At 33.1% G+C, this 13,088-nt stretch overlaps 1 protein-coding gene across 9 annotated transcripts in view; it reads right to left on the bottom strand.

Moving 5' to 3' along the window:
- The window catches only part of LOC124533590 (disintegrin and metalloproteinase domain-containing protein 23), a 522,035-nt gene that overhangs the window by 165,268 nt on the left and 343,679 nt on the right, over positions 1 to 13,088 (bottom strand). For all 9 annotated transcript variants that reach the window (XM_047108967.1, XM_047108975.1, XM_047108969.1 and 6 more), the window contains one exon: positions 12,385 to 12,429. In XM_047108967.1, coding sequence (XP_046964923.1) covers positions 12,385 to 12,429 — 45 coding nt within the window. The remainder of the gene's footprint in view (positions 1 to 12,384; positions 12,430 to 13,088) is intronic.

Below are 13,088 nucleotides of genomic sequence, written 5' to 3'. Positions count from 1 at the left end.
AGATAAGCGCTTAGGCCATAATACTTGAGTATCGGAGGAAACACGCTTGGAGATGTATCCCGGGACAACTTGGAGAATAAAACGTTTCGTAGAAATATCTGTCTTATATTTAACGTCATAAGATCCCCTATGGGTTGAATGTAATTGAAGGGTTGTAGTTAAGCTGCCTGAGCTTGGTATTTCGTTTGTATTGTGATATACAGAAATTATACAGTTGTTTTGTATTATTTTTAAAAGGAAACGTTTTTTGTACTTTTTGTAACTACTTTCTACATTTCATTATTTTAAAAATAGAGTTTTATAATATTAAATTAGATGTTATAAGTTCAACTATTTATTTATAATGAACTGAGTAAATAAATTGTGATGTTGTGATAAATAACAAGCTGTGAAGAAAAGCTGAACAGTTTTTCCGACCGCGAATATACATCGTCGCTTACGCGTTTTAGGTAAAGTGTTCTATATGCGTCTTGGGTTTTTAGACAAAATGTTTCGCCTGTCTTGGGCGAGATTTGCGTTCTCCAGTAATGCATCTCGAGAGAGCTGTAACGGATTTTATCTCTTCGCCAGGTGAAATTTAAATATTATTCGCTACGTTACACTAAAACTGTTGATAGAATTTTGCGAACACGTTTGACATTTACGTGAAATATGTATGCGCTTTCTCAAACTTTGTGTACAAATCGTGAACGGTCACAGACAGCGTGCTTAATTGCCTACGGGGTATTTTAGGTGCAAAGAGCTTATGTTGATGGGAAACGGTATTAATGACTTCAATTATATATTTATAAGCATTTAATCATTTTGTGTAGATGATAAATCAAATGGTTTTATTTTAGTTGCGGTGCTGACGGTGAATATTTTATTGATAAATACGTAGATCATTCGATATTTGATAAGACTTATGTACCAAATTTAATTAAATATCAATGTGTGTAGAGTTTTCGTTTGGTTTATTAAGTTAATACATACCAAAACACAGCGAGTATTGAAGAAATGCAATAATAGTTTTAATGATATTCTTGATTAGATCCCAATAATTAAATCTTGATAGAGGAGGCGTAATATAATCAATTTCGGCTTCTAACAAACTTTACACGGCCGATCGCTTGTACCTTCAATAAGGCATTTCGTCCTACCAGATACTATGCGTTCCAAAAAGTTCCTAATTTAAGGGCACAAGGTCTAAATTCGCCTACTTTGTGAATGATTAACTTTGCGGACCAAATCGAGCGTTATTCTCACTATCAGCGAGAACATTCGATTTTTGGCCCTTGATAAGATCAGTTGGGGTTTCTTTGCTATTTCTTTTCCAAGTATGTGTTGAGTATATGCACAATAATTGAAATGTAAAATAGTTAACTGAAATAAGTAGAAAAAGTATTGGAAATATTTGCTTTACTATGAAGTAAGTAGGTTTGAAAGCCTGATAAACGCAATGAAAATATAGCAACCCATTATATATGATAGGAAAGTGAGACAACCAACTGATATGAATACTTCACGATAAGTATATATTAGTTATTTTTATTATTTTTATTAGTGATACTACGTGATACTTGGTAACAGGGCTTTGTGCAAGACAAGTACCACTCAGTAACCTCTTATCAGATATTACCGCCGAAGAAAGGTGAGTGAGCCAGTGTAAAAGAAGACAATAAATACATCTTAGTCCCCAGACTTAGCATTTCGTAGCTTAGTATTTCTTAATGTCCATGAAAAGTGGTGACCATTTGCCATCAGATATGACGAACATATACCGACAACTAATGAAAACAATAATACTCCTGTATACCGTTATCTATATTATGTATGGTCCAAATATTAATATTTCAATAATATCAGCGATAATATTCATTTTATATGAATTCCGAAAAATAAAGGTAGAATAATAACACTTACTTTTTAAAAGCAGAATACTCATTACAACGCATACGCTTACATTACTAAAAAGTAAGTGTAAGATTGGAGAAAGTCAAAAGCATTCAAGTCATTGCAATTCAATGCAATCAATTGCTTTAAATACCTTTGGAAGAAATACAAGTAAATAGGAAAAGACAGGTATTTTAATGAAATTGTAAGCAAATCTAATTGCAAAAATTTCATACCTAAAGGTAAGGTATATTAAATATAAAAGAGTTATTATTGTTATACATGTTTTAGTTGTTAGATTTAAAAAATGGGTGAAAATTAATAATCGGATTGATCAAAGAAACAGATGTGCTAAGCAGAGCGCACCGAATCGTCCTTCCTGTGTGCGCTTCGCTGATTACCATTTCTGATTGTATTGGAAAAAAGGCTCAGTTTTGCCTTTAATATTTTTTAATTTTTATTATGTGCGTTAAAGGGAGGGGTGGTATATTGTGCAGACGACATCTGTAAGGATCCACTCATCGATTGTCATACCACTAAATCTCAATAATGTTATTTGTGTAATATCACAAGGGATATAGCATATTCAATTCCAAGTATTTCATTTTTCTTTTTACGCTAGAGGTAATAATATTAAAACATAATTAAATTTAAATAAAAATAGTGCCAATTTATTTGGTTTAAGTTGTTGAGCTCTTTTCTCATAATAAATGGCCCAATTATTAGTTTAAACTCGGATATCATCTTTGAATTATCATATGCTTAACTTATGTTTATCATCTCGTCCTCAATAAAAGGAAATATCAATGGAACATTTAATTATATAAGATGAAAATCAGATCAAGACAGAAGAAGAGAAGTATAGAGAAATATAAAGAAACAAGTTTCAAAAATTCTCCCCAAGAGAAGAGGGGTATAGCACGTAGTACGACATTTACAGGATATATGGGTATATGTGTCAAAAAAAATATCGAAGCCTTCAAAATTAAGCAATACATAAAGAATCCCCCGTTCAAAATGGGCAATCAGGGTCTAATTGGCCATATAAGGTTATAAGATGCTAATGTTAAACAGGTCCTGAGCAAACAGTTGAACTGGGTTTGCTCAGCAAACAGTTACGTTTAAATAACCCTTTGGTATCCGATCTAAAACAATTTAGGTGATCGGAAGATTCGTGTTAAAACCTAAATAATACAGTAGAATTATGATTGCTAATATAATATGTCGATAAAAATTAAAATTAACGTTGACTTCCAGGCAAGATATATTACATGCGTATATGTATATTTGTAACTAACTATCATAACTGCTTTTTTAAATGTTGAAAAAGAGTAACTACTGATATTCTTGCCGGTTCTTCTCGGTAGAATCTACTTTCCGAACCAGTTTAATATTAAAAAAAACTATGCTTGCAAAAGCCTACTTGTTATTATATTTTGATTTTAATTATGATTTTATTGATTGAGATTTTTTTAATTAAAATAAGTACGAAGACTGCCATTAATCGTAAGAGCTATTAAATGGTAAGACATCACGGAAAATGGATTCGATTGGATTCATATGACGTCAACAAGGTCGCATACACAATTGTGATCGAACTGTTCTTAGAATCATTGCAGATAGAATGGAAGATGGAATTCTGAAGAAGAGGATACAGCATCATTTAACTAGTTGTTCATATGATCACGTGAACTGTGTAACTAAATAATCACTTTCTCTCGCCTGTCAAATCAAACGTTTTGAAAGAAGTTTCACTTCAAAGTTCTAATACCATATAAGAGATGAATTAAAATCGGTATTGTCTTTCTTATTATAAAAAAAATATGTTTATCTATCGTAAGAAATTTATGGCTGTAATAATTGCAAATTGAACAATTACTAAATTGTACGGATATTATCGTATCGTATCATAATATTTTCCGTATCGGTAAATTTAATGGCTCTTACAACGATAAATTTCGATTGAAACTTAATATCGTTTAACATAATATAGCGTTCATAGATTAGATTTTTTTTATTACACGTCAATAAACAAATGATAAATATTATAGGGTGAAGGCCTTGACACTGATTTAAAAAGATCACTCGTACAAAAATGGACCTTATCCCCCACGAAAATAGGTCGAATATCGTTTCACACAAAATCAGAAGATTTTCAATACGCACTAATATCTCTATAAATTTAATATCATTCTTATAATTATATGAATAAAGTTCAAAATCGCTTCAGAGAATATAAGGATCCAATAGTTGTACTCCGAAGAGTTGTCAGCGTGATTTAGTGACGACAAGGAAAATGAAAAATTGTTGTACCGGGCAACAAATCATACGGACGCCTATTGGTGCAGTGACGAAACGTTAGGTGAAAATTTAGTGCCCGTAAGATATGAGGCGATTCGTTCTCAGAGATTTATCTGCTGCGATTTATCCAGATTGCAATATTAGAAATAAAATTTTCGTGTAGAGAATTTCGAAACGGTGTGATCGATTCTCGTATTAATACTCCTAATATTTTAGCTTTGCTGTACGTGTTTATTGAGGAAATAATACTTTTATGTCGGAGGTCTTTGAATGGAAATTTATCACGTATGTATAAACCAACACCAGAGTATGTTGAACTATGCTCTAAGTATTTTCGTTAACATAACTTGCACATATAGTGACTTACTCTTAGTTTTCAGGCTACTATTACAATATTTATTTAACCTTTCATAGATACACAAACAAAATATAATCAGAACTTAGACTAAAAATTACATACTTACACAATTTTTAACTAGATGGTATCGCTAAGCAAGTGTACATGGCCTGTAAAGCATACAGAAGCCTGTAAAGTTGCCATTGCATGGCTAAGGTCTCCTCTCTCTTTGAGTTTAGGAGTATATTCCAACACGCTGGTCCAATGGCAGAACTTCTATGAATTTAGACACATGCAGGTTTCCTCACTATTTTTTTCCTTAACTGTCGAATAATAAATTATAAATGGAAATTAAGCACGTTAAAATTCAGTGGCGCTTGTCTGGGTTTGAACCCGCAATCAACAGTTAAGATGAACGCGCTCTAAGCACTCGGCCAGGTTGTCGAAAAAAAAGAGCATTAGTTCAGATTCTAGTCATCATAACATGATAATAGAAAACGATAGATTTTCCCAAACGAGTCTTTGCTGGAGCGTAACAATAATGGTTATTAATCATATTAAAGATTAGTGGCCTCGACGTCAATCAGGAATCTATTCCACGGGAAAAAATAACATCGGATGAATGGAATTTTGTTAGTCATACTTTTTATCCCTTTTCCTATTTATATGTTTCTCATTTAGAATTATTGTGCCTTATACGAGGCTGATTTAATATGAGAGCGTTCGATATGTATACTTTATTATTCCTTATTCAAAGAAAATCTTTACATAGTCGCTTACCACACTCTGTCCCTATGTATACTTAGATATATCTTTAAAATTATATAGCGGATTCTGATGCAGTTTTTAATTGACAGATTAATTCAAAAGGAAGGTTTTATAAAAAAAATGCACAATGTAATATAGAAGCACTAATAATTTGTGAGATTTCTAATGTTATATTATTATTATTTTGCGTTCACATAGCAAACGCTGGCTGAATCCTAGGAGATCAAAGTAATGTACTGCAGTATTATATAGTACACCTAAAAAGCTGTGAACGTTGTATGTAAGGCTTTGTCGTGTAATTAGTATCAGCATTGCATCTGATTCTATAAAAATATCTTTGCATATTGCATGTGCCATTTGAAAATATATAAAACAACAATACCATAAATCATCTCGTATAGAGTAAAATTCGAAATTCAAAAGCGAATTCTTTCACCGGTTCCTGTGAAATAAATGATCGTGACGTTAATATTCAAAGACTTTCGAAACGAATAACGCCGTCGATTTTCCTATCGAACCCCGAACATTTTCACTTAGGCACGAAATAAATGACTACAATTTATTAATTTAACGCCATCCGTAACTGTCATGTACTTCTAATCAGTCATGCGGTCTCCCGACATGACTGGCTTAATTGCCGTCCGATCAGTCACTCTCTCGATAAATAACAGAGCCCTTACATCTATTAGTGCTCAATGTTTAAGAGGTTTAAGCTTGATCGGTCAGATTGATTTAAGAAATTGAGATACAGCTATCAATCTTTTGAAATCTTTACATTACTTACATTTAGTTCTACTATTAATAGTTGTTTCGCTTTTATTTACAGACTAGCTGTGCACGCGACTTCATGCGCGTGTGATTTTTACAAAAACGTTGTCACAGCGTGTTGTTATAATTATATTATACATAAGTCTAAAGTAGCCTATGTTACTCCTTATTACATCAGCTATCTGCCAGTGAGAGTGTCATCGAAATCGGTCCTGCCGTTCCAGAAATTTTACGAAACTAACAAGGAGACAGTCAGGCAGGCAAAAATTGCGAAAAAATATTATTTTGATATATCTACAATGTATAAATACATATGCATTCAATAAAATGTTGTAATTTTAATACAAACAGAGACTCCAATTTTATTATATGTATAATTTCAGAAGTAGTATGTAAACAATAAAAGCCTGAATATCACACCAATGTTGAAAACATGTTTACTATTACACTAAAGTAAGAGGTAACGTTAGTTCCAATGTAACGTTCAGTCACTGCAATAAGAATAGCGTTACGACCACTTACAGTAGATTTACAAGTAAACTCGGCGCCTGGGGCTTAGCTGATAGGCCGTGAATTAAAGCCTCGAATATCCTGTTTCAGGTGGTCATGAGAATGATAGTGAGAAGTGAGATCACAATACGTATTGAGTGTGAGAGGGAATATTTCAAAGATCCAGGTATATTTCGAAATCCTGATATGATTATCCTTATCCAAGCCTCCTACTTTTATTAATTGAATCATTAACGAAAATTAAAGGTAAGTAAGTGCCATTTTTGTAAATAGACACTGGCACTATGAGAGATCCGATTCCTACACTATCGTCATGTAAACATAATCTTACACGACAATGTTGTAGTAATCGGGATATCTATTCCTTGTGCCTGTTGTGGCACTTTTTCACTCAACTATAAATATAGCAGAGGTATGTAAAGCATAGGCGAGTGAGTGGAATCTAACTACACGCAAAAGTTCTGTCACCTTAAAGAAAACTAGATATTCTTAACGAAGAATCCAACCAGTTTATCTTTTCGGCTCTCTAATAAGACATTACGTGAAAAAACACTTAAAATATTCCTCAAACCTTCCGTCCGATAAGGAGATTAACGTGGGAAGGTTTAATGACAAAAAGCAGGCGTTAATTAGAGTCGGCTAACGCTGGTGTCTTTATCTGCTATAATAAAACAATTTGATATTCAGATTCTTGCAGACGAAAAATTTTAGCTGATGTTTTTTGTTTTATAATGGTCACCATAGTAAATTCACTGCATATTAACCATGCTTTATATAATGTGCCACCAAACATCGGAATAAGGTGTTATGTTTCTTGTACTTTTACGCAGGCTCACTCAATCATCAAACCAGAAAACAACAATCCTAAGTATAACTAACTATTTGGCCGTGGGACTGGTATACCTAGATGAGCAGAAATCCCAAATAAATATATATCATGAAATAAAATTAAATAATTTATTTTAGATATATTACTATCAACTGTGTAAAGAATAATTTATAGTATAATACGCTAAATTGAAGTTACTAAATTAAGTCACGAAAAGTAACTTAATTTAGTAACTATAATTTGTTTGTTCAAATTTATTTGAAAGTCACCCATTTAAAAATCAGTCTATCCAAAGTTTTTTATTTCTAAATAGGTACCAGGTCATTGTTACACGGACATAATTAGAAATAAAAAGGCAATAAAACAAATATCATACCATATTATTGGTTGGCATGTTTTTTTCAATAACTCATACTAATCGCTCTCTTGCTTCGGACAATTCACCTAATCCTTCACGAATCTCATCTCATCATCATTTCATCTGTTAGTGAATGTATAAAAAATCCATTAATTTTGAAGTTACTGCGAATCGGCAGCTCATTACTTTATAGAGACAATAATTGTTAAGAATATGACGTGATTACTTGTAAGAATTAGACATACATTGCTCTATCAAATTGTCGCCAAACATGTAATCCAAGTCCCTTGTCTGTTTGTCTGTCTGACTCGCTTTTACGACAAAGCTACTGGACCGATTTAAATGAAGTTCGGTATGCACATAGTCTAGAACTTGAGAAAGGACATGGGCTACTTTTTTGGAAACAGAGAGGACGTCTTTGTATCATCAACGTCATAGTTTAAGTTGATTTGTAAATATACTCATAATCTACGCGAGGAAAGCCGGGGGTAACAGCTAGTTGCAATTATTATATTTGAATACACAAATGCATTTAATATTATTATCTATAGATATTAATTATATTTTATCTATAGTTGGTCGTCATTAATCATTATATCAATAGAATTATTTCATCGTAGCAATCTAATCTTCACATTAAATGCTACTGAACACCACGCTGACAACGGCCTCATCTCGGATCGGAATGACGATTTTCTAAGACATTAACCGCAACGTTGCCTGCATAATAGCTCGATCTGCTTCGTTACTTCATATAATCGACGTGCATTAGCTACGAAGGATTTGACAGTAATGCTCCTCTTGATCAATGTTTTCATTATGGAACTTTTAAAATTTCTCGTCGAAATCGGCGCTGCTCTTTAAATGTTTTACAAAAATTGCTACATGATAAATGATGCCGAGATGGCCCAGTGGTGGAAGGCGTGTATTTTAACCGATGATTGCGGTACAAGCTCAAGAAAGCACCACTGAATTTTCATGTGCTTAATTTGTGTTTATAATTTCATCTCGTGCTCGTGACTAATTTTAACGAAATTCTGGCACATGTGGAGCATTTTATTGTTAACGTTATATAATGATATATACTTTTAAATTCCATGTTCGTTGATTTTCACGCTTGATTGAATTATTTTTTTTATTTATCTCGGTCCATCGTAGTTTTACATTTAATTAAATTAGTCAAAACGACGTTTAAAGTGCTTTTCGGAGCGTACTTGAATGAAGAATGTATATTATAAAGTAGCGACCCGCCCCAACTTCGCACGGGTACTTGACATGTATCATTACGACCAAATTACATAAAATCCTTATCAGTTGTAGCTTATGTTTTATTCTGATGTATAAGCTATATTACTGTAAAATTTCATTCAAATCCGTTCAGTAGTTTTTTCGTGAAAGAGTAACACATACTCACAAACTTTCGTATTTTTAATATTAGTAGCATCTGATTATTTACATTGCAAATGACTGAATTATTGTGCATTATTAATATATTTGTGTTCTAAATCTCCAATCAATATAGATCAGAGACATTCCCAATACGAAGTTAACTTGTTTAGCCATGAATAAAAGCACGAAAATAGACGAAATGACAGACGATTCCCTTTCAAAGTAGTAATTAAGGGAACGAGTATAATAACACCGGCCGATTGAAATTCGTGGAAGCTATGATTGAATTTCTCATTTTTTTTCTCTCCAATACGGAAAAATAATGTAAAGGTAGAAATAATTACGTCCTCAGCGATCACGTAGGAGACGTAATTAAGATGGAGGGGTATCGTGGACTTAGCTCCCTCCAGTCGTCAGGGAGACGGTAGTTTTATGGAAGAGATACCGTTATTGCGTATTGAGAAGAATTTAATTATACATTTATCTTTTATATAGTATACTATTACATATAATAAAATTGGTGCGTCTGTTTGCAATATTAAAATATCGCTTTTTTACTCAATGCATATGCATGTATACACGGTACACATACCAAAACAATTTTTTTTACAATTTTTGTCTGTTTGACTGTTTGTTTCGGCTAATCTCTGGAACGGCTGGATCGATTTTGGCAGGACTTTCACTGACAGATAACTGATATTATAAGGAGTAACTTAGGCTACAATAACATTTGTTTTTGTAAAATTTAAACGCGTACAAGGTCGCGGGTACACCTAGTATAGTACAAAGCTGGTATGTTTATATAGCATAGCGATTATTAGTTATGGTATTTTTAATCTGGATTATGAGTGTTTCTTTTACATTAAGGAAATGTTACAAGTGGAGTCTCTTAAGAGACATAGTCATAGCCTTTACTTCGTGCTATGGTTTTGTGCAGCTGATCTGCGTAGAACCTATTCATCAGATACTCTACCAAGCCTTTTGCTGTGTTCCGTTTTAAAGGGCGAGAGAGCCAGTGTAACTAGCTATGGACATGACATCTTACTTCTTAAGGCCGGTGGCGCATTGGTGAAGTATGGAATCTTTAATATTTCTAACAGTGCCGATGACTTTAGGCGGTGGTAACCATATAATATCAGATGATCTATTTTGCGGTACGCCTATTACATAGAGAATAATACATTTTTACAAATAGAAAATTAATATGCCCTCTATGCGATTTACAACATATGTCGACGGATAGGCCGAGAAGGATGAAGGGGTTTCTAGCCCAAAATAATATAAACATTCTATGTAGACCCTTTTATCCATGCAAAGCCGGGTCGGGTGGCTACTAATTAATAATAAATAAGGCATAGTTACAAAAAATACATATAAACATATGGAATATTACTCTCAGTTTAAATTCGCGTCACAGAATATCAGAAACATGATACTCTTGTGTTATATTATACACACACAAAGTGACAATACATAATCGGTTTTCGTGATAATATTAACGGTGTATTGGATATCAATAATAATTATCACGCTAGTCCTGTTATTATATATTTGTGGCGACGCTGGTCGTATCGCTGCACGCCGCAGTGCCTTCCATAACAGTTATACGGACCACCTGCTTTGATTTCATACAGGCTTTCAAGCACGAACCAGCTGTCATCTCAGCTATAGAACACGTATCCATAAATTGCTTCGTCAATTCCAGTCTGAGACACGAGGCTTAACCGGCTACGCGGCTTCGAATACTAACAACGCTGTATTGTATGCCGAATTCGATATATCCATTTCGACGTGGAACAGAAACGACCTAACAACCATACACATACGAATCAAACTAACTTTTTTCCACTTAATAATAAAGTTTATTATCCAATAGCCGAATTCGACTTCGTTAGGGCAACCTTTATCGATGGAGCGTCGCTTCTTGGGGACGAATTAATTCAGCATGTAACCAATCTCTCATTACGGGAGGCTTGTTTTCGAGTACACGCGGTTGGGATCTCTGTGTCATTTGTTTTAAGGGTGATATTAGTTTGGGATTAAGTGAAGGCACAAAGGCAAATGAAGTATGTAACTATCCACACGTGTTGGGTGTTGTCAGGTGTGATTAACAGCGATGCCGCGTTGAATTAAATCCGTATCATAATTCTATGTGAAGTGGTGAAGTGAACGCGCTTAACGAGTAACCGTGGTTAATTAAGTTGACTTTTATAAGAGATTATCTCATGTACAAGCGTGTATTCAAGAGAGTACATTAATTTCAAAAGATATTTCAGCTTCATCGCTCTGAAGTTCATACGCAATATATATAATATTATCTTTAACTTTTTCGAACTCAATATCGATACATTCGTTTAATTAGGTTTCGAAATTTTTATTCAGTTTATCAGGACGATATTTAAACCTTCACGACAATAGATAAAGCAATTTACTAAACATTTACTATATCCATAAATATTTAATAATATATAATTTAATTATATTTAATAATAAAATTATTCACGGTTTGATATAGAATCTTCAGAATGTATTTCTTGAAGACTACCTGTTACCCATCTTATAAAATATGAATATATTTACAAATTAAATTCAAATATTACATTGAAGAGCTCTTCGTTTACAATACTTTTATCCAATTAAAAGGTAACCTATGTCCTTTCTCAGGATCTAAACTATTAAATCGGTCCATTAGTTTTGCTGTGAAGAAGAGACAGACCGGTAGAGATACGTTCTCATTTATTATACGAGAAATGAACACAAATATGATTACAACATAAACATTAAATTAAATTAAAACTGAATACAAATCAATAAAGCTGTCGTAGGACCGATGAAACGCCGCGTAGGACACGTCCCATCCCCAAATTTTTCCTTCATCTCGTTCACATTTTGCTTAATCACCCATTCTTTATTATGGTGAAAAGGTTACCAGATAGATAAGCACACGTGCCTTTAATCTTGTCCCTAATTAAGGCAACAGTTGAGTTTGGGCCGCAGCGAAATTTGTTACATTTTGTGTCTGATGTTGCCAACAAGACGATTTGTGGGTAGCGCGTGACAATGTGTGGTCCCGTTATGTTGCCAAATAACGGCGTGTTTACGAAATGCTTCTAAAATTTCGTCTATTTAATCAAAAAATTATACCTTGTAAATTACGAAGTAAAAAGTATTTATGATATAATTACACACTAATTCTATATTTATGTGTATGTTTAGTAAATGTTGCCAGTTTAAATATATTTGTAGACTCACCCTTGATCGCAACCGTGACCCCTGTTGGTATTCAGGACCTCGACCCTGCAATGAAAATTACAAATGAGTATATAATAGTAACATCATTATAAAAACCCTACATAAAAGTATCGTTACACGATTTAACTATTTGTTATATAAAAAAACTTAAACACTTATAATACTGAATGATATATATTATTCAGCTTTACATGGGAAGAAATAGTAAGAAATATATGAACTTAATTTGCTCACAAAATGTTCCACGGTATCGTTTTAACGTTTTACTTATTTTTATAAATAAGAAACAGCCTCTACATGTTACACTAGTCAGTTAACTAAAGTAATCAATCAAAATCAAAGTATTGTTTATTCAACTAACTCATTAAATCGCTTTTGAACCGTTAATTTAAAAGTTTAATATACTGTCGAATTAAATTTAAAGTTACAACCGATTCGAAAAGTAGATTCTATTGAGAAGAGCCGGCAAGAAAGCCGTAGTTACAGCTTTGAGTTCATTATAATATAGTGCTTCACTTCAGGTATGGATATTCAGATTTCATAAAAATAATAATACGTCTGCAAACAATAATTTTCCAACATTATAAAGTGAGTAAATTGAAATAATTGTTATCAGTCCAAATAATATAAAATATCTTCCTTGAGTCGAGTATACTCAACAAAGAATAACGTGTTTTATTTACTGGAAGTAATTCTAAAGCAAC

This window comes from Vanessa cardui, chromosome 11, assembly GCF_905220365.1.
Source record: "Vanessa cardui chromosome 11, ilVanCard2.1, whole genome shotgun sequence".
In the NCBI taxonomy this organism is placed as follows: Eukaryota; Metazoa; Arthropoda; class Insecta; order Lepidoptera; family Nymphalidae; genus Vanessa; species Vanessa cardui.
The sequence above is the reverse complement of the archived record's forward strand: the minus strand, read 5'-3'. Positions and strand labels throughout refer to the sequence as shown.